Here is a 23,403-nt window from a genome sequence, read left to right as displayed (position 1 = left end):
TTTACTACCAGAAGAAAACTTTTTTGAAGATTAAATCACAGGCGTCTGCTTCTGGTTAGTATTAATCTCATACTATTATATCAACATATACTGCATGACCAACACAAAAGTACATGTTCAGGAAAAATTGTCAAAAAGTTTTCCTCCACCCATCTGACATCATTTTGAAATTGTGGTGATCCCAGGGACTAGTATTTTTTTTCTATTAATACTAACCAGAAGCAGACGTCTGTGATGAAATGTTTGATACCCTCAATCTGAATAATATGACTTTTTGTGTTTTCATTGTAGTCTGAAGTTGTGTAAAAATTCAGCAGAAAACAATGGTTTATGGAACCAGGGCCCAAAGTCACTGTCTCGTTCTCTGTATGACCTGTGTTGGCAAGTGATCAAGGGCCAGATAAAACAGGAACAAGCACTTTCAGCTTTAAGTGAAGCATCAGTAAGTCATTGTTTGTAATACAGTTAGCATCATCAATATTTACGGGTTACATTCACTTTCTCTTTCCGCAGTCCTGGATAATGTCATGGCAAACTCTGCAGTTAATTGCATGTTTTTTCTCTAAAATTGCACATTTCAAATGTCATTTGATTTCGCATCTTTTCAAGCACAAGTATAGAAGGAATACAGTCGAAAGAGAAAATCTCATTTGTTCAGTACATCATCGATTTGATCCTCAACAGATAACCATATAAAAGATATTTGAGGGAAATTTAAAGTCTTTATCATGTGAACTTTTGTTGTAAATTAGGATTTTGTAGTTTAGTACATTTGTTTTCATAATGAATGTCTTTACAGGATGCACACACAGGAATTCCCAGTGTTTTGGCCGATGTTTTTGGGATTGTTGGTGAGTTCTTTTGCACAAACTGATATCTGTGTCATTCCTAATGCTTATTATGACATTTTAAATATCTCGTCAATGCAAGTTGCTATGCATTGCTATTGCCATATTAACAATTTGAATAAATCTAAATAATATGTACTCCTCACATTCATATCAATTTGAATTATTCCACATATTTGAATAAATTAGTATACAGTATATATATATATATACTTTTACCAAGTTATGGCATGCTTAAATGGACATATTGTGTTAATGAGATGTAAAAACCAAACCAAGAGGCAAAGTCACTTGCGGCTGCCTATTTCTTATTCACATTTGTCCTCTATAATATATGTATGTAGTAGAGGTTTCATTTACTGCCACCTACCGACCATTGAGATTTTTGTGGCGAGAGTTCGGTGGTACAAGTTGTAACTATGAAAATGCTTCTGCTGTTTGGTGGGCTCTGAAAGTCTGCCAATCATTTACCACGTTCTTCCCAAATAAGACCTTTCCGTAGGTACTACATTCAAGGACCCTTTGACCTTGACCATTACCTACATTTAAAAAACTTAAACTTTGACCACATAATAATTTAACTGAGATAGGGCATTCATATTTGATGTGTGTTCCTTGTCATTGTTATTGGTACACATTTGCAGAACTGCTGACCTTGACCATGACCTTTGACCTACTTTAAAAAAGTAATTCTGAATTTCATCCCGCTCGGCCAGCTGTATTGTTTTCTGACAACTTGTTGTTATAAACAATTATTTCATCATTTGTGCAAGCTGATAGGAAGTTGAGTTGAGCACTCATTTTTTGCTTGGTCATGAGAATAGAATGATGAATAATACCCTGGAATATCCATACACTTACAACCATCATTTTCTTAAACAAATTTTGGTTTCAACCTCCAGGACACAGGTTTCTGATAAAATTGATGGCAGTATGTGAGTTTGGCGATGCAACAGATGGCACTACATCAATGTTATACTGTACAACTGTTTAGTGTTGAAATAATCCAGTTAAGTGAATTTTGATGATTGCACTTTTTCTAAATCATTACTTGTACAATTATTCCAGATATTGAATCATCAGTCACAGAGGACAAAGTCCAGAGAGAAAGATTTATATCTTTAGTGTCATCTTGTGATGTAAGTTTACAACATTCTCTATTTATACTGAACTGATACATAACATTTCCATGTTTTTAAATATTGTGTGTTTTTGCTTTTCCTCATATTTTTATTAAAAGTTGTTACTTTATTAGTCCCCTACCAGTGAAACTGGGGGGACAATAGGTTTCCTTTCTGTCATGTACAATTTGTTGCAAAATACATACATATAATTAAATCAAAATAGGTTTGATACTGAAGGTTGAATTAAAGCAACACATGTTTGTTGATAAACAATAGAAACACACATTTGATGATATTTGATAAATGAAAAGATAACATTGCAGGAAATCTGCTCTACAATTATTTTAAGGGGCTGTCATTAATCTTTTGTAGATATTTGTACCAGCTGCTGTGCTAAAGGAAAGACTTGACCAAGAATTATTAGAAAGCTGTGGGGTTATCACATCCAAACTACAATTTCAGCAAAAATATGTCAAGACTAAAACAAAGCTATAGTAAGTTTTGTACTAACTTAATAATGGAAAGCACTTTTAAAGTGGCGTCTTTACTCTTTTTTTGTATTGGTGTCTCATTCAAGTGCTACATTAATGACCTGCCTTGACACTGTGTTGTTGTCGCACTACTACACTACAAGTCAAGGTTGGTCTACAGATCTATCTTTGTAATGTGAAGTCATCCAAGGTTGGTCTACATATCTATCTTTGTAATGTGAAGTCATCCAAGGTTGGTCTTCAAATCTATCTTTGTAATGTGAAGTCATCCAAGGTTGGTCTGCTGATCTTTCTTGGTAATGTGAAGTCATCCAAGGTTGGTCTACAGATCTATCTTTGTAATGTGAAGTCATCCAAGGTTGGTCTTCAAATCTATCTTTGTAATGTGAAGTCAACCAAGGTCGGTCTACAGATCTGTCTCTGTAATGTGAAGTCATCCACGGTTTGTCTACAGATCTATCTTTGTAATGTGAAGTCATCCAAGGTTGGTCTACAAATCTATCTTTGTAATGTGAAGTCATCCAAGGTTTGTCTAAAGATCTGTCTTTTGTAATGTCTAGATATTTGTACCAGCTGCTGTGCTAAAGGAAAGACTTGACCAAGAATTATTAGAAAGCTGTGGGCTTATCACATCCAAACTACAATTTCAGCAAAAATATGTCAAGAATATTAAAAACAAAGCTATAGTAAGTTTTGTACTAACTTAATAATGGAAAGCACTTTTAAAGTGGCGTCTTTACTCTTTTTTGTATTGGTGTCTCATTCAAGTGCTACATTAATGACCTGCCTTGACACTGTGTTGTTGTCACGCTGCTACACTACAAGTCAAGGTTGGTCTACAGACTGCCCTGCAGTTAGGGCATAAGAATTGTACCTGCTGCCCCCATTGCATGATCGTAAGAGGCGACTAAATTTGGGATCTTATCTTTTCTCTTCTGACTTAACAACTTTCTTCTTCCTAACGTCTCCCTTGACACTGCCTCACTTTTGGTCTTCAGTTGAGCGTTCGGTCTGTGAGGAAGGCTTTGGGTTCTTTCCCCTGGCCGAGACATACCAGAGTCTTTAAAAATGGTAGTTGCTGCTCCTGCTTAGCGCTCAGCATACAAGGAGTGGGACGACTGGTTCGCCTGTTGTCAGTATAATGTGACCGGGTGAGGTGTCCTGCTGGGTGTCTTCGGCAGTATGCTTCAGTGAGGTAGCACTGTAAATCGGCAAAAATTCTGGCCTATCACAAGGAGACTTAACACGAACATACCGCAGCCTCCCAAAACACACATACGCACTCACCACACGCATGCATGTCGGCACGCACGGGAAGGCCGTCCTTAAATGACCTTAGCTGTTAATAGGACGTTAAACAAAATAAACCAAACCAAACCAAACCAATGGTCTACAGATCTATCTTTGTAATGTGAAGTCATCCAAGGTTTGTCTACAGATTTATCTTTGTAATGTGAAGTCATTCAAGGTCGGTCTACAAATCTATCTTTGTAATATGAAGTCATCTAAGGTTGGTCTACAGATTTATCTTTGTAATGTGAAGTCATCCAAGGTTGGTTCTACAGATCCATCTTTTGTAATGTGAAGTCATCCACAGTTCTTCTACAGATCCATCTTTTGTAATGTGATGTCATCCACGGTTGGTCTACTGATCTCTCTTTGTAATGTGAAGTCATCCAAGGTTGGTCTACAGATCTATCTTTGTAATGTGAAGTCATCCAAGGTTTGTCTACAGATCTGTCTTTGTAATGTGAAGTCATCCACGGTTTGTCTACTGATCTTTCTGTGTAATGTGAAGTCATCCAAGGTTTGTCTAAAGATCTGTCTTTTGTAATGTCTAGATATTTGTACCAGCTGATGTGCTAAAGGAAAGACTTGACCAAGAATTATTAGAAAGCTGTGGGGTTATCACATCCAAACTACAATTTCAGCAAAAATATGTCAAGACTAAAACAAAGCTATAGTAAGTTTTGTACTAACTTAATATTAAATGGAAAGCACTTTTAAAGTGGCGTCTTTACTCTTTTTTTGTATTGGTGTCTCATTCAAGTGCTACATTAATGACCTGCCTTGACACTGTGTTGTTGTCACGCTGCTACACTACAAGTCAAGTTTGGTCTACAGATCTATCTTTGTAATGTGAAGTCATCCAAGGTTGGTCTTCAAATCTATCTTTGTAATGTGAAGTCATCCAAGGTCGGTCTACAGATCTGTCTTTGTAATGTGAAGTCATCCACGGTTTGTCTACTGATCTTTCTGTGTAATGTGAAGTCATTCAAGGTTGGTCTACAGATCTATCTTTGTTATGTGAAGTTATCCAAGGTTGGTCTACAGATCTATCTCTGTAATGTGAAGTCATCCAAGGTTCGTCTACAGATCTATCTTTTGTAACATGAAGTCATTCTTTTTCATAAAACAAATATTTTGCTGGTGTTGTAGGAGAAATCATTTCTTTTCAGAGTAACTGTAAACACAGAATTGTAGTGAGTAGAAAATCTGTCACTGACATATATGTAACCTTATGATATTCTTATGTCCTATGATTTCAGCTACAAACAACAAAAGTTTAACCTGTTGCGTGAGGAAAGTGAAGGCTATGCAAAGCTGGTCACTGAGCTTAACCAGGAGATCACAGACAATACAACTTACACACAGGTGTTGGAGAACCTTAAATCACTCATTGGTAAGATTGGTCTTTATATTAAAGTAAGATTGGTCTTTATATTAAAGTAAGATTGGTCTTTATATTAAATTAAGGTTGGTCTTTATATTAAAGTGTATCAGCAACCATAAATAATACTGTTTCATTATAGTTTAGTTTTTTGAGAATGCTTTCAAAAAATAAAAAAAAACAGTAAATTTTTTTCGAAAATTGTCTCATTCTTTGATACTGCAATCAAGAATATTTCACAGATATCCAATTATTTTTTGTTTTTGGTAGAGATGATCATGGGATTCATCCAAATTCACCACAGAAACTGATATATATTGTAATTTTGTGGAAATTTGACCGGGCTACAATTTTGATGTTGTAGGTTGCTTTGACTTGGATCCTAATCGTGTTTTGGATATCCTGTTGGAATCGTTTGAGCGTCGTCCAGAACTGGATGATTTCTATGTACCACTGTTCAAAGAATATGTCACAGAGCAAAAGACATTGTGCCATATACTTGGTTTCAAATTTCATTTCTTCAAGGCAAGTGGACAACTTTATTAAATTACTTACGTAAGAGTGTGTTAAAACAAAGAAAATGCTTTGTCACTGCAGCTGTTTTCTTTCATTATGAACATTATTATCTGTATGACTTGATTTTTGTGTATAATTAGTTGAAATATACTCACTTTTTAGGTATATGCTGCAGAACTCAATTTTTACAAACTCCACACATTCTGAAAAGGGCTATTCTAGTATTGCATCCCATGGAAGCACTCCATAAATGAAGAATTTTTATGCTTGGTGGGTGCAAGGAAAACTTCTGGCCTGTTATACAGTAATGTGTTAATCACTTAATTTTTGGGTTCTTGTTTGACGAACCAGGAGTGCTCCTGTTGGAAAGCTATCTTGCTGAAAAAGCCCTACTTCCCATATTGATTATTGATACAGAAAATGATTTGTTAATTCTGTGGCTGTACATTGAAATATATCCACAATCATTATGCAAAACAAATTTTAATATCTCTGTTGTTTCTTCAGTGGTGTAAATACCTCACCTTCCAGAACTTGGCTGCTAGGTAGATTTTAGATGTACTGATTTGTGTTATAGGAGGAAGGAGACACCTGCTAGTCTGTACACACTTGCTGCTCACTTACTGCAGAACGGCCTGATTGGTTTGGACTCCCTTTATCCCCATGTAAGATTCTTATGGAATGGTTTATCTGTACTCTGTGACTTAGAGAAAAGTAGAAATAACAATGCAGTGTTGTAATTTGGAAAATTGTTGACTGTTAAGTATTAAACATACCAGGTGTTTTAAAAAAAATAAAAAATTCTGTTATGTTAATAATGTTTGACACTTTTTGTATGTTCATTATTTGAAAAGAGATCTGAAGTTGAAGATTTAACTACTTTTAATTTTAATTTAAATATGTATTAATGATCCTTAGAAACTTTTTAGGAATTTCTTGTGGTTAATTTTTATTAACCCAGTAGTGTTAAACAAAACTTATTTTCCATTGAACATCTGGTTGTAGCTGTCTCCTCCAGACTCGAAGATCCGGGAGCACCATCAAAAGGATATAGATGATGCGAAGGCCTATGCCAGGAAACTGAGTGTTGTAATTTTGTCTGAACGCTCAGATGACAAAAAGGATGATGACACTGTAAAAGTTGATTTGGTATGTAACAGCTATTGAGATATACTTTCTATGTGGTTCTCTTCCTCCTCTACAATAATTGTGTTACCACTTAATTCCTTTCAAACATTAATGGTGCAGGGTGAGGAGGTACACTTAATAAGAATCAAGATTTCTGTCTGTGCTGTCCCTGATGACAGTTAGTCTAGTGAAATGCTGCTTGCTTAACAATTTTTTTTATAGACCTTGGTTTAATATCATGGTCATCACCTTTAATTAGTTGTAGTTTAATTAGTTTATTGGAGTTATATACCATGTATCAATTGGCAAATGCCAAGCTACAATATCAAAATAGCTCGTACCCCCATATCTGTAAAATCTGACACTATATTGTTTATTGTAATACAGTGGATCTTGAGTGGATCTTGAAATGATTCAACATAGGCTTCCATTATAAGGTGTATTATACATGCTTTCATCTTGACAGAAAAAGGAATTGCTTGACTATTTAACTGTAATGTGTGCATCTTTTCAGCATGTGACAAACCAGAAATTGGGACTCATTGAAGCCTTACTTGGACTTGGAGCCTGGGACAACGCTAAACAGATTCTGGATCGTCTGCCTGAGTTCTTTGCCACCACCTACAAACCCATTGCTATGGGTTTGTGTTCTCTGGTACATTTCATGATGGACCCTGTTTACAGGACGTAAGTATTAATACTAAAATTTACTCTGCGGATTCAGACAGTGAATATTACAAGGTTGTCCCTCCTGAGGACTGTATAGACTACGACCCAAATGGTTGAAGTTAATAATAGCTTGCCTAATATTTTGTTGAGGTAATAGTAAAGAGAAAATTAGTCATAGATAGACATGATTTTGTATATGTTTTTATATATTTGTGGATGAATATTGTTGCTGGAATACTGATAAGAATTTATATTCTGTTATTATAACAGTATAATGGGTTCAGGTTGTCTCACAATGTTATGTACAGAGCAATGCACAGAAACATTAATGAACAGGTCTACATTCCTATGCACAAATGGGATCGCCTACTTTCATATTCCATGAAGGTCAATATGGCAGGTCATTCTGGTCAGATTATACAGTAAAATCTTGTAAACAGATCGTTATGTTTTCAAAGATGATTGAGATCAATTTGTAAATAGCAAAACAACAAAATTGAACAAATTTATTGAAAATATTGAGAGAAATCCATGTGGCATCATGATCAGCTGTAAATCTGTGCGTTTTGGTTTGTGTAGGAACTCTGGACTGCCAAGTAAGATCTTGAAAAGCAAGATACCTGATGGTGGAAAATTTGGTAGCAAGGTGGCCCAGGCACATACATTCCGAGAGCTTCACCAGATGGTGCTTCCTGTCATGAGATACATTGGACCATATACCTCCTGTGATCCCATACTTATGGTCAAAATTATAAGACTGGGTAAAAATTTTATGGGAAAGGTAAAACATAGCTTCTTTGACTGTCATATTGAGAATTGATGTTGTGAGCTATAAAATATTTCATAGAAATTTGAACCAAATATATATAAACTCGGCCTATTAAAGAATTGTTTAATGATTATAACATCATACGTTATTTTGTTATGCTATTTTGAAGGTGTACTTTTGACTTTTACAGAGACATAGTGGTGGAATCAGTCCTGATGATGAGGTGGCTTACTATGGTTTCCTGAACATGTTGGACGAAGTGTTGTTACCAGGCATGGTACTACTACCCTGTAACTGTTGTATCTCTGAAGAACTCTGGGGGTTCATCAAACTCTTCCCGTACATGTTGAGGTATGTCTTAGAATGATAACATTAGTGTGGTGTACCTTAACTACATCAGGGGTTCATCAAACTCTTCCCGTACATGTTGAGGTATGTCTTAGAATGATAACATTAGTGTGGTGTACCTTAACTACATCAGGGGTTCATCAAACTCTTCCCGTACATGTTGAGGTATGTCTTAGAATGATAACATTAGTGTGGTGTACCTTAACTACATCAGCATGGTGGATCTATATTAAACACTTCTAGGATCTATGATATTTCTACACAAAAACAGAGCTTGTTTTGATTGATATTACTCGATGATGTGTTATTGAAAAATACATAATACTCTATACCTCAAATATTACTTAACTATAGGTGTGAATTTTGTCTGTTGAAGATTGGTAGATAACACTTGCTGCTTGCACAAAAAATTAAATGAAACTGCCCAATTCATGTGACTTCGACCTGAACCAGTAGCTATATATGTACACCTGGTAAGGTCATCAATATGTCAACCAAAACCACGAGTCAAATATTTGTTGTTGTTTTATGGGTTGGTTTCCCACTTGAAGGGTGTGTGAATTTTGAAAAGTGAGAGTAAATCTGAATGGTGTGACCATCTTTTTCTGGTGATATATTGTTAATATTTGATTCTAAACTTTGAACAAATGTTTTTTCAATCTAATGTGTTGCAGATATCGTTTATATGGAAATTGGAAGAATGATACTTACAGCCAGCATGCCAAATTGATCAGAGCTCGAGCTGATTGTATGGAGAGGGCCAAGTACATTATGAAGTAAGTCAATTTGATCTTGTTGGCCAATGCAAAGACAAAACCAGTTTTCTTACCAAGATAAAGAGCAGGAGATTAGGGGAATTAGTTGTCACATGTTATGTAATTGTGTTTGGTGTATTAAAAAGTTGTAAGATGTCCTAATCATTGCACCTTAAAGTGTCATTCTTACCCTTGTGGTATCGGTGTCTCATTCAAGTGCTACATAAAGGATTCATCCTGACACTGTACTCTGGTCACGCTGCAGTACAAGTCGAGGTTGGCTGACAACTATCACAGCTATACACATATTCTGTTTAATACTGATTACATAGGTTTTACCTAATCAATGTATGCAAGAATAAATTTATTGTAAATCAAGCTCATATACCATTTAGGAAAATTTACAATCGGGCAGAGTATTTTAAGTCAGAATATTGATCTGTATTGCTTATACACAGTAACAAAAGGAAAATGAATCACCTACATGTAAAATGATGACTGAAATATCTGACATACGACATGACAAGTCTAATGGATTATTAAGAAGTTTACACATCAGACATACGACATGACAAGTCTAATGGATTATTAGGAAGTTTACACATCGGACATACGACATGGCAAGTCTAATTGATTATTAGGAAGTTTACACATCAGACATACGACATGACAAGTCTAATGGATTATTAGGAAGTTTACACATCGGACATACGACATGGCAAGTCTAATTGATTATTAGGAAGTTTACACATCAGACATACAACATGACAAGTCTAATGGATTATTAAGAAGTTTACACATCAGACATACGACATGGCAAGTCTAATTGATTATTAAGAAGTTTACACATCGGACATACAACATGACAAGTCTAATGGATTATTAAGAAGTTTACACATCAGACATACGACATGACAAGTCTAATGGATTATTAAGAAGTTTACACATCAGACATACAACATGACAAGTCTAATGGATTATTAAGAAGTTTACACATCGGACATACGACATGACAAGTCTAATTGATTATTAAGAAGTTTACACATCAGACATACAACATGACAAGTCTAATGGATTATTATGAAGTTTACACATCAGACATACAACATGACAAGTCTAATGGATTATTAAGAAGTTTACACATCGGACATACGACATGGCAAGTCTAATTGATTATTAAGAAGTTTACACATCAGACATACGACATGACAAGTCTAATGGATTATTAAGAAGGTTACACATCAGACATACGACATGACAAGTCTAATGGATTATTAAGAAGTTTACACATCGGACATACAACATGACAAGTCTAATGGATTATTAAGAAGTTTACACATCGGACATACAAAATGACAAGTCTAATGGATTATTATGAAGTTTACACATCAGACATACAACATGACAAGTCTAATGGATTATTATGAAGTTTACACATCGGACATACAACATGACAAGTCTAATGGATTATTATGAAGTTTACACATCAGACATACGACATGACAAGTCTAATGGATTATTAGGAAGTTTACACATCAGACATACGACATGACAAGTCTAATGGATTATTAAGAAGTTTACACATCGGACATACGACATGACAAGTCTAATGGATTATTAAGAAGTTTAAACCAGGTACAAAGTTTAATCTGTCTCTTTAATTATGAAGTATAGTTTTGTCAATGTCTCTTTGATTTTTATATCATCATACATCCTTAATACTCCATATTTCTTTCTGTTAGGCGTTTAGCAAAGGAAAATGTGAAACCTTCAGGACGTCAGCTGGGAAAACTTAGTCACAGTAATCCAGGGGTCGTGTTTGAATATGTAAGTACTTAGTCACAGTAATCGAGAGGTCGTGTTTGAATATGTAAGTACTTAGTCACAGTAATCGAGAGGTCGTGTTTGAATATGTAAATACTTAAGTCACAGTAACCCAGAGGTCGTGTTTGAATATGTAAGTACTTAGTCACAGTAATCCAGGGGTCGTGTTTGAATATGTAAGTACTTAGTCACAGTAATCGAGAGGTCGTGTTTGAATATGTAAGTACTTAAGTCACAGTAATCGAGAGGTCGTGTTTGAATATGTAAGTACTAAAGTCACAGTAATCGAGAGGTCGTGTTTGAATATGTAAGTACTTAGTCACAGTAATCCAGGGGTCGTGTTTGAATATGTAAGTACTTAGTCACAGTAATCGAGAGGTCGTGTTTGAATATGTAAGTACTTAGTCACAGTAATCCAGAGGTCGTGTTTGAATATGTAAGTACTTAGTCACAGTAATCCAGGGGTCGTGTTTGAATATGTAAGTACTTAGTCACAGTAATCGAGAGGTCGTGTTTGAATATGTAAGTACTTAGTCACAGTAATCCAGAGGTCGTGTTTGAATATGTAAGTACTTAGTCACAGTAATCCAGAGGTCGTGTTTGAATATGTAAGTACTTAGTCACAGTAATCCAGGGGTCGTGTTTGAATATGTAAGTACTTAGTCACAGTAATCCAGGGGTCGTGTTTGAATATGTAAGTACTTAGTCACAGTAATCCAGGGGTCGTGTTTGAATATGTAAGTACTTAATAACTTATAGCAAATTGGTTTCATCATTTGAGTATTGGGACCTGTTATTACTAGTGGGAACTAGGATGCTGGACTCAGTTTTATTAAGTTTTAATTTGATAGCTGAATTAGCTTTAATATGTTATTAACTGATAAAAGTTAAGTAACGTTTGGAAAATCTGAAAATTTCTGTATTTATTTGCGATGTTATTGTTTCCAATCGTAGGACTGGCATATTTCTGTTTTCAGTACTTTCACTTTTGTGGTTACTATGGAACCATGAATATAATACAATGAATAGTTTTGTATGTATTATAGTTATAGTATTGTTGTATAGGCTTAACTATAAATGTTTGTACCCACCAAATAACTGGAAATCTCAAAACCATGAAAGAAAGTACACACAAACATTTCATGTTATGCAGTATTATAATTGTGAAAACATATTTCCTCAATATTTACTTAAAATGTAAATAAGATAAAGGATAACAAACCTGTTGTATTGTTGTAGGTTCTGTCTCAGATCCAGAGGTATGACAACTTCATTGGACCGGTTGTGGATTCTCTCAAATATCTCACATCTCTGTCCTATGATGTGCTGGCCTGTATCCTTTTGTGTATTGTTATAAGTAAATGGATAGTTTCTTCTCTTACTTACTTTTTTAGGGCGTGCGAAGCAAGAATATAACCCATATTAAAATGATAATTGTAGACTGAACCATTTTAAGATTGTTAGGGTGTGCCAAGCAAGAATATAACCCCTATTAAAATGATAATTGTTGACTGAACCATTTTAAGATTGTTTGGATATTTTTATGTAAATCATGGGAAGGGCAAATACAAATTTTAAACCTCATTTATACAATTTAGATTTCAGAAAATAAATGAGAATTAGATATTATGGCTAATCCATGTAGGAGTGTATGATGGTAGACACAACTGGTGTCTGAAAGTAAAAGAGAACTGTTAGGTTTTTAATGGAAGTAAAAAAAATGGCCATTCATTAATAACCACTTAACACATTCTTGGTCTGGTGGTCGCAAGGAATGGAACAAAAATTGGATTTTGTGAAATATGATGTCCTCTACCTGATGTAGTGTACATTTCAGGAGATCCGACAATAGATATTATTAAAGAAAAAAAAATGTTTATATAAACTTTATCACACTAGATATTATGGGTATGTTTTTAGTAGATATTTTATCGAAGTCTAAAACAATAATTTAAGGTTCACCATTTTATTCACGATAACTAATTCTGTAATAAAAATAGGCTCAGTTACATAGTTAGCTTTGTCAAAAATATGATATGATAAATCCATTTTTAAACACTCCACACATTGTTTCTTGGTCTGGTGATCACTTAGGATGAACAGTTTTGAAATAATGTCAACTCTATATATTCCATGTGTCCTACTTTGAATAAAAGTTACCAATATTTATGCCTCTGCCATGAAATTGGTGGGGGGGGGGGGGGGGGGGGGGGGGGCATATAGTGATACCCATGTCTGTCATGTCCCATCCTGACCTGCAGGAACTGCTGTTGCGATCCTAACAAAACTTCTGTTTCGGGCTGTCAAGTGATTTCCTTAAATGGAAAAATTTACCAGTTTACCGTGTTCCTTAACAGTGTAAAGTTTGCATCATTGAAGCTGTGGCCAATCCAGAGAAGGACCGAATGAAATACGATGACACAAACATCTCCTTGTGGCTGCAGAGTAAGTTGTTCATTGAAATCCTTCAACTTCAGGACTGCTAGAGAAAAATTAGCTTATTAAATAGTAGAGAAGTTAAAGCATTTCTTAAGGTTTTCCCTATTTGACAAACACAAACTCCTCCATTTGGGTAGATATTTACTGGAGTAGCTCTAAATTGTTAACCATACTTGTCAGAAAAAAAAAGGAAAAAAAGTCTATAAATTTAATTCTGTGCAGTACAATATACATATTTAATTGAGTTTAAATTATTTCATCTATCCAGGTTTGGCAAACTTCACTGGGTCCATCTGTCGCAAGTACAATATAGAGTTGGCTGGAGTGATGCAGTATGTAGCCAATCAGCTCAAAGCTGGCAAAAGGTAGGGTCAACACTGGTGTAAGGAAAGATCAATGATGACAAGTGCATAATCCTAGTAATTTTATTTAATGTACAGAGATAATAGGTACAAATCAAGTTACAGAGTAAATGTGTAATCATACATACGTGTTGTTATATTTGATAAATGTCTATAGATATCCGCCTTGGTAGCTATCTTTGTGAAGAAATAGGATTTTTTTTTTTCAGTTTTGACCTGCTGCTCCTGCGTGAGGTTGTCCAGAAAATGGCAGGCATTGAAATTTCCGAGGAAATCACTGGGGACCAGCTGGATGCCATGTCGGGTGGAGAGTTGCTTCGACAAGAGGTTGTTACTTTTTCTGTCTGTTTTAAGATCAACTGAGATTTAAGTATTTCATTAAAATAAATATGGGATGTTAAAGACAGTTTCCGTATTGTTTCCATTGATAACATCCCTGTGAAGAATTACAAGCCTGATTTAAGTTTCTCCAACTCTAGACAGGTATATAAACACACTTACTGGTGTGAGATATCCTGTTCTTAACCTAGGGTTGAGTGGAGGGGATCCTCAACTACCAATATCCCTGTCTTAACCTGGGGTTGAGTGGAGGGGATCCTCAACTACCAATATATATCCCTTTCTTAACCTAGGGTTGAGTGGAGGGGATCCTCAACTACCAATATATATCCCTTTCTTAACCTAGGGTTGAGTGGAGGGGATCCTCAACTACCAATATATATCCCTATCTTAACCTAGGGTTGAGTGAAGGGGATCCTCAACTACCAATATCCCTTTCTTAACCTAGGGTTGAGTGGAGGGGTTCCTCAACTACCAATATATATCCCTTTCTTAACCTAGGGTTGAGTGGAGGAGATCCTCAACTACCAATATATATCCCTTTCTTAACCTGGGGTTGAGTGGAGGGGTTCCTCAACTACCAATATATAACCCTTTCTTAACCTAGGGTTGAGTGGAGGGGATCCTCAACTACCAATATATATCCCTTTCTTAACCTAGGGTTGAGTGGAGGGGATCCTCAACTACCAATATCCCTTTCTTAACCTAGGGTTGAGTGGAGGGGTTCCTCAACTACCAATATATATCCCTTTCTTAACCTAGGGTTGAGTGGAGGGGATCCTCAACTACCAATATATATCCCTTTCTTAACCTAGGGTTGAGTGGAGGGGAATCCTGAACTCCTATTGGAAGATAATTTTTAAATCTTGAGTTTTAAGAACTTCAGAATCCTCCCCTCTGACCTGATATGCTTTTAGATTTAGCAATAAAAGACTCGTGATTGAATTTATGATAATGGCATCTTGCTAAACTCAAATAGTTTTTCAGTGGTCAGTATTTAATTTAATATAGAATATTGTGTTCTCTTTTTAGGGTGGCTACTTTTCTCAAGTAAGAAATACAAAAAAATCATCGACTCGTCTCAAGGATACTCTCTTGGAACATGACTTGGCTCTGTCTCTGTGTCTAATGATAGCTCAACATAGAGATGGCGTTATATTTCACGAAGGTGCTGACACACACCTCAAGCTCATTGGCAAGCTCTATGATCAGGTAAGGTTTGATCAAATAGGTTAACATGTTTAACTCCCAACCCACCAGACTGTTTGATCTGATAGGTTAACATGACTGATTCCCAACCCACTGACAGGTAGTACTCAGTGTTAGGTTTCAATTGTTCGGCACAGTTAATTATCTGCAGCTTAAAGTTATCAAAACCTTTTAATTGGTCTACTTTCAGTGTTGCATCAATGGAATTATAATCATATTTTTAGCCCACCATCATCAGATGGTGGGCTGTTCAAATCGCCCTGCGTCCGTGGTCCGTCGTCCGTCCGTCCCTCCGTCCGTCCCTCCGTCCGTCCCTCCGTCCGTAAACAATTCTTGTTATCGCTATTTCTCAGAAAGTACTGAAGGGATCTTTCTCAAATTTCATTTGTAGGTTCCCCTTGGTGCCTAGTTATGCATATTGCGTTTTGAGACCAATCTGAAAACAACATGGCCAACAGGCAGCCATCTTGGATTTTGACAATTGATGTTTGTTATCGCTATTTCTGAGAAAGAACTGAAGGGATCTTTCTCAAATTTCATAAGTAGGTTCCCCTTGGTGCCTAGCTATGCATATTGCGTTTTGAGACCAATCTGAAATCAACATGGCCGACAGGCAGCCATCTTGGATTTTGACAATTGAAGTTTGTTATCGCTATTTCTGAGAAAGTACTGAAGGGATCTTTCTCAAATTTCATATGTATGTTCCCCTTGGTGCCTAGTTATGCATATTACGTTTTGAGACCAATCTGAAATCAACATGGCCGACAGGCAGCCATCTTGGATTTTGACAATTTAAGTTTGTTATCGCTATTTCTGAGAAAGTGCTGAAGGGATCTTTCTCAAATTTCATATGTAGGTTCCCCTTGGTGCCTAGTTATGCATATTACGTTTTGAGACCAATCAGAAAACAACATGGCCGACAGGCAGCCATCTTGGATTTTGACAATTGATGTTTGTTATCGCTATTTCTGAGAAAGAACTGAAGGGATCTTTCTCAAATTTCATAAGTAGGTTCCCCTTGGTGCCTAGTTATGCATATTGCGTTTTGAGACCAATCTGAAATCAACATGGCCGACAGGCAGCCATCTTGGATTTTGACAATTGAAGTTTGTTATCGCTATTTCTGAGAAAGTACTGAAGGGATCTTTCTCAAATTTCATATGTATGTTCCCCTTGGTGCCTAGTTATGCATATTACGTTTTGAGACCAATCTGAAATCAACATGGCCGACAGGCAGCCATCTTGGATTTTGACAATTTAAGTTTGTTATCGCTATTTCTGAGAAAGTACTGAAGGGATCTTTCTCAAATTTCATATGTAGGTTCCCCTTGGTGCCTAGTTATGCATATTACGTTTTGAGACCAATCAGAAAACAACATGGCCGACAGGCAGCCATCTTGGATTTTGACAATTGAAGTTTGTTATCACTATTTCTGAGAAAGTACTGAATGGATCTTTCTCAAATTTCATATGTAAGTTTCCCTTGGTGCCTAGTTATGCATATTGCGTTTTGAGACCAATCAGAAAACAACATGGCCGACAGGCAGCCATCTTGGATTTTGACAATTGAAGTTTGTTATCACTATTTCTGAGAAAGTACTGAATGGATCTTTCTCAAATTTCATATGTAAGTTTCCCTTGGTGCCTAGTTATGCATATTGCGTTTTGAGACCAATCAGAAAACAACATGGCTGACAGGCAGCCATCTTGGATTTTGACAATTGAAGTTTGTTATCACGATTTCTGAGAAAGTACTGAATGGATCTTTCTCAAATTTCATATGTAAGTTTCCCTTGGTGCCTAGTTATGCATATTGCATTTTGAGACCAATCTGAAAATAACATGGCCGACAGGCAGCCATCTTGGATTTTGACAATTGAAGTTTGTTATCGCTATTCCTGAGAAAGTACTGAATGGATCTTTCTCAAAGTTCATAAGTAGGTTCCCCTTGGTGCCTAGCTATGCATATTGCGTTTTGAGACCAATCCGAAATCAACATGGCCGACAGGCAGCCATCTTGGATTTTGACAATTGAAGTTTGTTATCGCTATTTCTGAGAAAGTACTGAAGGGATCTTTCTCAAATTTCATATGTATGTTCCCCTTGGTGCCTAGTTATGCATATTACGTTTTGAGACCAATCTGAAATCAACATGGCCGACAGGCAGCCATCTTGGATTTTGACAATTTAAGTTTGTTATCGCTATTTCTGAGAAAGTGCTGAAGGGATCTTTCTCAAATTTCATATGTAGGTTCCCCTTGGTGCCTAGTTATGCATATTACGTTTTGAGACCAATCAGAAAACAACATGGCCGACAGGCAGCCATCTTGGATTTTGACAATTGATGTTTGTTATCGCTATTTCTGAGAAAGAACTGAAGGGATCTTTCTCAAATTTCATAAGTAGGTTCCCCTTGGTGCCTAGTTATGCATATTGCGTTTTGAGACCAATCTGAAATCAACATGGCCGACAGGCAGCCATCTTGGATTTTGACAATTGAAGTTTGTTATCGCTATTTCTGAGAAAGTACTGAAGGGATCTTTCTCAAATTTCATATGTATGTTCCCCTTGGTGCCTAGTTATGCATATTACGTTTTGAGACCAATCTGAAATCAACATGGCCGACAGGCAGCCATCTTGGATTTTGACAATTTAAGTTTGTTATCGCTATTTCTGAGAAAGTACTGAAGGGATCTTTCTCAAATTTCATATGTAGGTTCCCCTTGGTGCCTAGTTATGCATATTACGTTTTGAGACCAATCAGAAAACAACATGGCCGACAGGCAGCCATCTTGGATTTTGACAATTGAAGTTTGTTATCACTATTTCTGAGAAAGTACTGAATGGATCTTTCTCAAATTTCATATGTAAGTTTCCCTTGGTGCCTAGTTATGCATATTGCGTTTTGAGACCAATCAGAAAACAACATGGCCGACAGGCAGCCATCTTGGATTTTGACAATTGAAGTTTGTTATCACTATTTCTGAGAAAGTACTGAATGGATCTTTCTCAAATTTCATATGTAAGTTTCCCTTGGTGCCTAGTTATGCATATTGCGTTTTGAGACCAATCAGAAAACAACATGGCTGACAGGCAGCCATCTTGGATTTTGACAATTGAAGTTTGTTATCACGATTTCTGAGAAAGTACTGAATGGATCTTTCTCAAATTTCATATGTAAGTTTCCCTTGGTGCCTAGTTATGCATATTGCATTTTGAGACCAATCTGAAAATAACATGGCCAACAGGCAGCCATCTTGGATTTTGACAATTGAAGTTTGTTATCGCTATTCCTGAGAAAGTACTGAATGGATCTTTCTCAAAGTTCATATGTAGGTTCCCCTTGGTGCCTAGTTATGCATATTACGTTTTGAGACCAATCAGAAAACAACATGGCCGACAGGCAGCCATCTTGGAATTTCACAATTGAAGTTTGTTATTGCTATTTCTGAGAAAGTACTGAATGGATCTTTCTGAAATTTCATACGTAGGTTTCCCTTGGTGCCTAGTTATGCATATTGCGTTTTGAGATCAATCAGAAAACAACATGGCCGACAGGCAGCCATCTTGGATTTTGACAATTGAAGTTTGTTATCACTATTTCTGAGAAAGTACTGAATGGATCTTTCTCAAATTTCATATGTAAGTTTCCCTTGGTGCCTAGTTATGCATATTGCGTTTTGAGACCAATCAGAAAACAACATGGCTGACAGGCAGCCATCTTGGATTTTGACAATTGAAGTTTGTTATCACTATTTCTGAGAAAGTACTGAATGGATCTTTCTCAAATTTCATATGTAAGTTTCCCTTGGTGCCTAGTTATGCATATTGCGTTTTGAGACCAATCAGAAAACAACATGGCTGACAGGCAGCCATCTTGGATTTTGACAATTGAAGTTTGTTATCACGATTTCTGAGAAAGTACTGAATGGATCTTTCTCAAATTTCATATGTAAGTTTCCCTTGGTGCCTAGTTATGCATATTGCATTTTGAGACCAATCTGAAAATAACATGGCCGACAGGCAGCCATCTTGGATTTTGACAATTGAAGTTTGTTATCGCTATTCCTGAGAAAGTACTGAATGGATCTTTCTCAAAGTTCATATGGAGGTTCCCCTTGGTGCCTCATTATGCTTATTGTATTTTGAGATCAATTGGAAAACAACATGGCCGACAGACCGCCATCTTGGATTTTGACAATTGAAGTTTGTTATCTCTATTTCTCAAAGTACTGAATGGATCTTTCTCAAATTTCATAAGTAGGTTCCCCTTGGTACCTTGTGTCCTGAAAACAACCTGGCAAACAAACAGCCATTATCGTTTAATCTCAAATTTCTTATATAGCTAGGATTCCCTTGTGTGAAAAGTACTGGAGGGATGTCTCAATTTGCACAGATTAGTAAAATGAAGGGAAAAGTAGAGAAAAGATCAATCTGACATGGTACCTATGAAGATCATTCAATGGTGGGCGCCAAGATCCCTCTGGGATCTCTTGTGACAATTGAAGTTTGTTATCGCTATTTCTCAGAAAGTACTAAAGGAATCTTTCTGAAATTTCATATGTAGGTTCCCCTTGGTACCTAGTTATGCATATTGCATTTTGAGACTAATCGGAAAACAACATGGCCGACAGGCAGCCATCTTGGATTTTGACAATTGAAGTTTGTTATCGCTATTTCTCAGAAACTTATGAGGGGATCTTTCTGAAATTTCATATGTAGGTTTCCCTAGGTGCCTAGTTATGCATATTGCATTTTGAGACTAATCGGAAAACAACATGGCCGACAGGCAGCCATCTTGGATTTTGACAATTGAAGTTTGTTATCGCTATTTCTCAGAGAGTACTGAAGGGATCTTTCTCAAATTTCATATATAGGTTCCCCTTGGTGCCTAGTTATGCATATTGCATTTTGAGACCAATCGGAAAACAACATGGCCGACAGGCAGCCATCTTCAGACCTGCCAACTACTACTATTTTTAGCCCACCATCATCAGATGTAGGTTCCCCTGAGTGCCTAGTTTTGCATACTGGGACCAATACGAAAACAACATGGCCGACAGACAGCCATTATAGCTAAATCTTAAATTCTATATATAGGTTCCCCTTGTTTGAATAGTACTAGAGGGCTGTTTCTGAATTTACACAGATAAGTAAGACTTAGAGGAAGGGAAAAGTAGGGAAAAGATCAATCTGACATGGAACCTATAAAGATCATTCAATGGTGGGCGCCAAGATCCCTCTGGGATCTCTTGTATAGTAATCTTTACTATTTTGTGGTGGTCGTTACTCTTTTTTCTCTCGAAATAGTAGCAAATTACTCTTTTTGATGCAATAGATTTGGCAAGAATTGTTAAGAATTACTCTTTTTTTGCTCAAAAATGGGCCAAATTACTATTTTTAAACGAACATTAATGTTCGGTTATTGTGATCAAGAACTGGACTGAGAAATATAACCATATATGGTAGCCACATTCACCAATACGCCATCTACGGTCTGTTTCAATGAAATATGGCTGCCCCCATTGCCTTACGCTTCAAATAATTTACTTGCAAAAACATCTTCGTTTTATATAGTAGTTTTACCGAAAAGGTTGAAATGTATTCAGTAGGTGTTTTCAAGATGCATACGATTTGAGAAATGCATAACGCTAGCGAAATGAGAAGACTAAATGAACCTGAACTTTGCGAATAACTCCGGTCCAGGTCAATATATTTATGTAAACAACTATTGCGCAGGCGCATTCGTCTCCGGATGTTTAGAAAGTTTTGCTCTTCTGTGTTCTTTCCAAAACGGCTGACATTTTAGCATAGGTCTGCAAATTTGTCCGCGATTTACTTAAATTTGTAATATATATATTCTAGAATGTTACATCATTATCAACTAGGTGTGTATTTCTATAATTTAGAGAAAGAAATATATCAATGACGGCATACGAGACGATACATTGTATCATACTATACTGTAGTTACTGTACGTGTTTGCGAGAAAGAACTGTACATATGTATAGGCTTACAATTATGTGGCATTTGTGGTCAGGGTGACTGGTCATAGCGTTAAAATTGTCATCGATTTCCATATACCATTTTCCTTTGACGAAAATGACCCAATAAATCAAATGCAAATGATAATATCTTGCTATGTGCACGGGATTGCTTGTTGTAGGCGATACTTGGAACGTATTTACTGTTGTAAGGGAGGTAACTGCAAGATTTACGGAAATCAAAAATAAACCAATTTGATTGGTCGATTCTTCCTTCACTTTGGCATGGGGTTTACAATCGGAGTGACAGATAACTACGGCAATATTCAGATGATATCAACAATAACATTTTTGGATACGTGTGGTTGGCAGTTGTTGTCATGTTTAAAATGAACAATTATATAGCTTGTTTTTATTTCGGCAAAGACGAGAATATTTACTGAAACGGACCACACGTGAAGCAGACTTGGAAATACCGAAACGAAGAAAAATCGGGCTTAATTATAATATAAATTGGCATAATTTTTAGAGGATTGACCAAAATATATGTTCTGCAATGCCTGATTGTATCATATATAAAATATTAGAGGTTTATTTGACCGAATTTTAAATTAATTATTCATTTGCGAATCGCGGCCCGATTGCCGTTGGAGTTGAATTACCGAAATGGCCGATAGTCGACCCAAAATCGATATTTTTACGAGAATTTTTGTTTTCTTTTACCTGAAAGTATTTTGAAATAATTTGCAAAATACCGAATTCACGACCAAATTTTCGATTGCGACGAACTTCTGTGACGGTGTTAAGTTCATGTTAAGTTATATCTGATTAAAATCAGCTGTTACATGGCTACGTTTACTATGCACTACGTCTACTAGGTATTTTTTTTTTAAAGACGGAAATCCGGATTATCTAAAAACAAATGCAAAAATACTTGTGATATTCACTTAATTTGATATTCATTCGTTAATTGTTATCTGTAGTTTGATAACTTCTGATATATTGTGATTGATACTCTATATAATATTGCTGTGGAACTTGTGTTATTTTTCAAACAAATTCATTTTAATAATTTGTTAATTTAGAATTTTCATCAAGTCATAATCAAGACTTGAAATTCTCACTACACCATACTTCAAACACAGAGTAATCGATGAATTGATAAACTGAAAATTTAAGTCAAGCAAATGAGTTAATATTTACCTTAAATATTTTTTCAATATACAACAAATGTTCAGATAACTATTTGTGCCATGCTGTTACAAGATTTCAGTTACAATTCTAAAATTGAATTAGCATGTAAATATATGTTATCCTGTCAATATCCACAAAGCGAGTGTAGTCTACTGTACTCAAAGTCATGCCAGTAGATAGCGGTACATATACTTACTGCTTACATCTAGTGCTTACTTGTGTGAACTATTAATCAATAACAAAATGGTTCATATATTTCTATATATGACTTCACAAATTATGTGGTGTCTGAAGATCTGAATGAAGTGAATAAACGATGTATTAAATTATTTTTATGAAATATTCAAGTCACAGATCATTCTCTTTTTTAAAATATTGCTTTCAGGTCCATTTTGGTAATTCAAATATGACGGCAATCAGGCCTCGAATGGCGAATGATTACAAACATTTTAAATACGTCTCGGTCAAATAAACCCCTAATATTTTACATATGATTAATTTTGACATTGGAGAACATATAATTGTGTCCATTCTCTAATATAAGCACTGGTAGAAAGTACAGAATAGAGCTTGATAAATATATAATCAAAATTACTAATTACCCCGGTAAATATAACATTTTACGTAAACCTCCCATGACTGATGGTGAACTTAAACTTGCAAATCTCCTGTGTCATTCCAATTTTGATATGTGTAAATATATACACGAACGGTATATATATAGTTATAGATA

General features: G+C 35.9%; 1 protein-coding gene across 3 annotated transcripts in view; it reads left to right on the top strand.

Annotated features, from left to right (window-relative positions):
- Positions 1 to 2,344: 2,344 nt before the first annotated feature.
- Positions 2,345 to 23,403, top strand: part of LOC117328998 (THO complex subunit 2-like) — a 55,867-nt gene continuing 34,808 nt past the window's right edge. For 2 of the 3 annotated variants that reach the window (XM_033886662.1, XM_033886660.1), the window contains exons 1-15: positions 4,315 to 4,426; positions 5,013 to 5,146; positions 5,499 to 5,659; positions 6,228 to 6,315; positions 6,656 to 6,799; positions 7,293 to 7,465; positions 8,027 to 8,228; positions 8,407 to 8,567; positions 9,239 to 9,340; positions 11,062 to 11,146; positions 12,383 to 12,476; positions 13,508 to 13,588; positions 13,851 to 13,947; positions 14,154 to 14,271; positions 15,316 to 15,495. In XM_033886662.1, the coding sequence (XP_033742553.1) occupies positions 4,402 to 4,426; positions 5,013 to 5,146; positions 5,499 to 5,659; positions 6,228 to 6,315; positions 6,656 to 6,799; positions 7,293 to 7,465; positions 8,027 to 8,228; positions 8,407 to 8,567; positions 9,239 to 9,340; positions 11,062 to 11,146; positions 12,383 to 12,476; positions 13,508 to 13,588; positions 13,851 to 13,947; positions 14,154 to 14,271; positions 15,316 to 15,495 (1,845 nt within the window). In that variant the 5' untranslated portion in view covers positions 4,315 to 4,401. Of the gene's footprint in view, positions 2,467 to 4,314; positions 4,427 to 5,012; positions 5,147 to 5,498; positions 5,660 to 6,227; positions 6,316 to 6,655; positions 6,800 to 7,292; positions 7,466 to 8,026; positions 8,229 to 8,406; positions 8,568 to 9,238; positions 9,341 to 11,061; positions 11,147 to 12,382; positions 12,477 to 13,507; positions 13,589 to 13,850; positions 13,948 to 14,153; positions 14,272 to 15,315; positions 15,496 to 23,403 lie in introns of those variants that run through there. The other variant, XM_033886661.1, reaches the window with a different exon arrangement.

The sequence above is a fragment of the Pecten maximus genome, chromosome 6 (genome assembly GCF_902652985.1).
Source record: "Pecten maximus chromosome 6, xPecMax1.1, whole genome shotgun sequence".
NCBI lineage: Eukaryota > Metazoa > Mollusca > Bivalvia > Pectinida > Pectinidae > Pecten > Pecten maximus.
The sequence above is the reverse complement of the archived record's forward strand: the minus strand, read 5'-3'. Positions and strand labels throughout refer to the sequence as shown.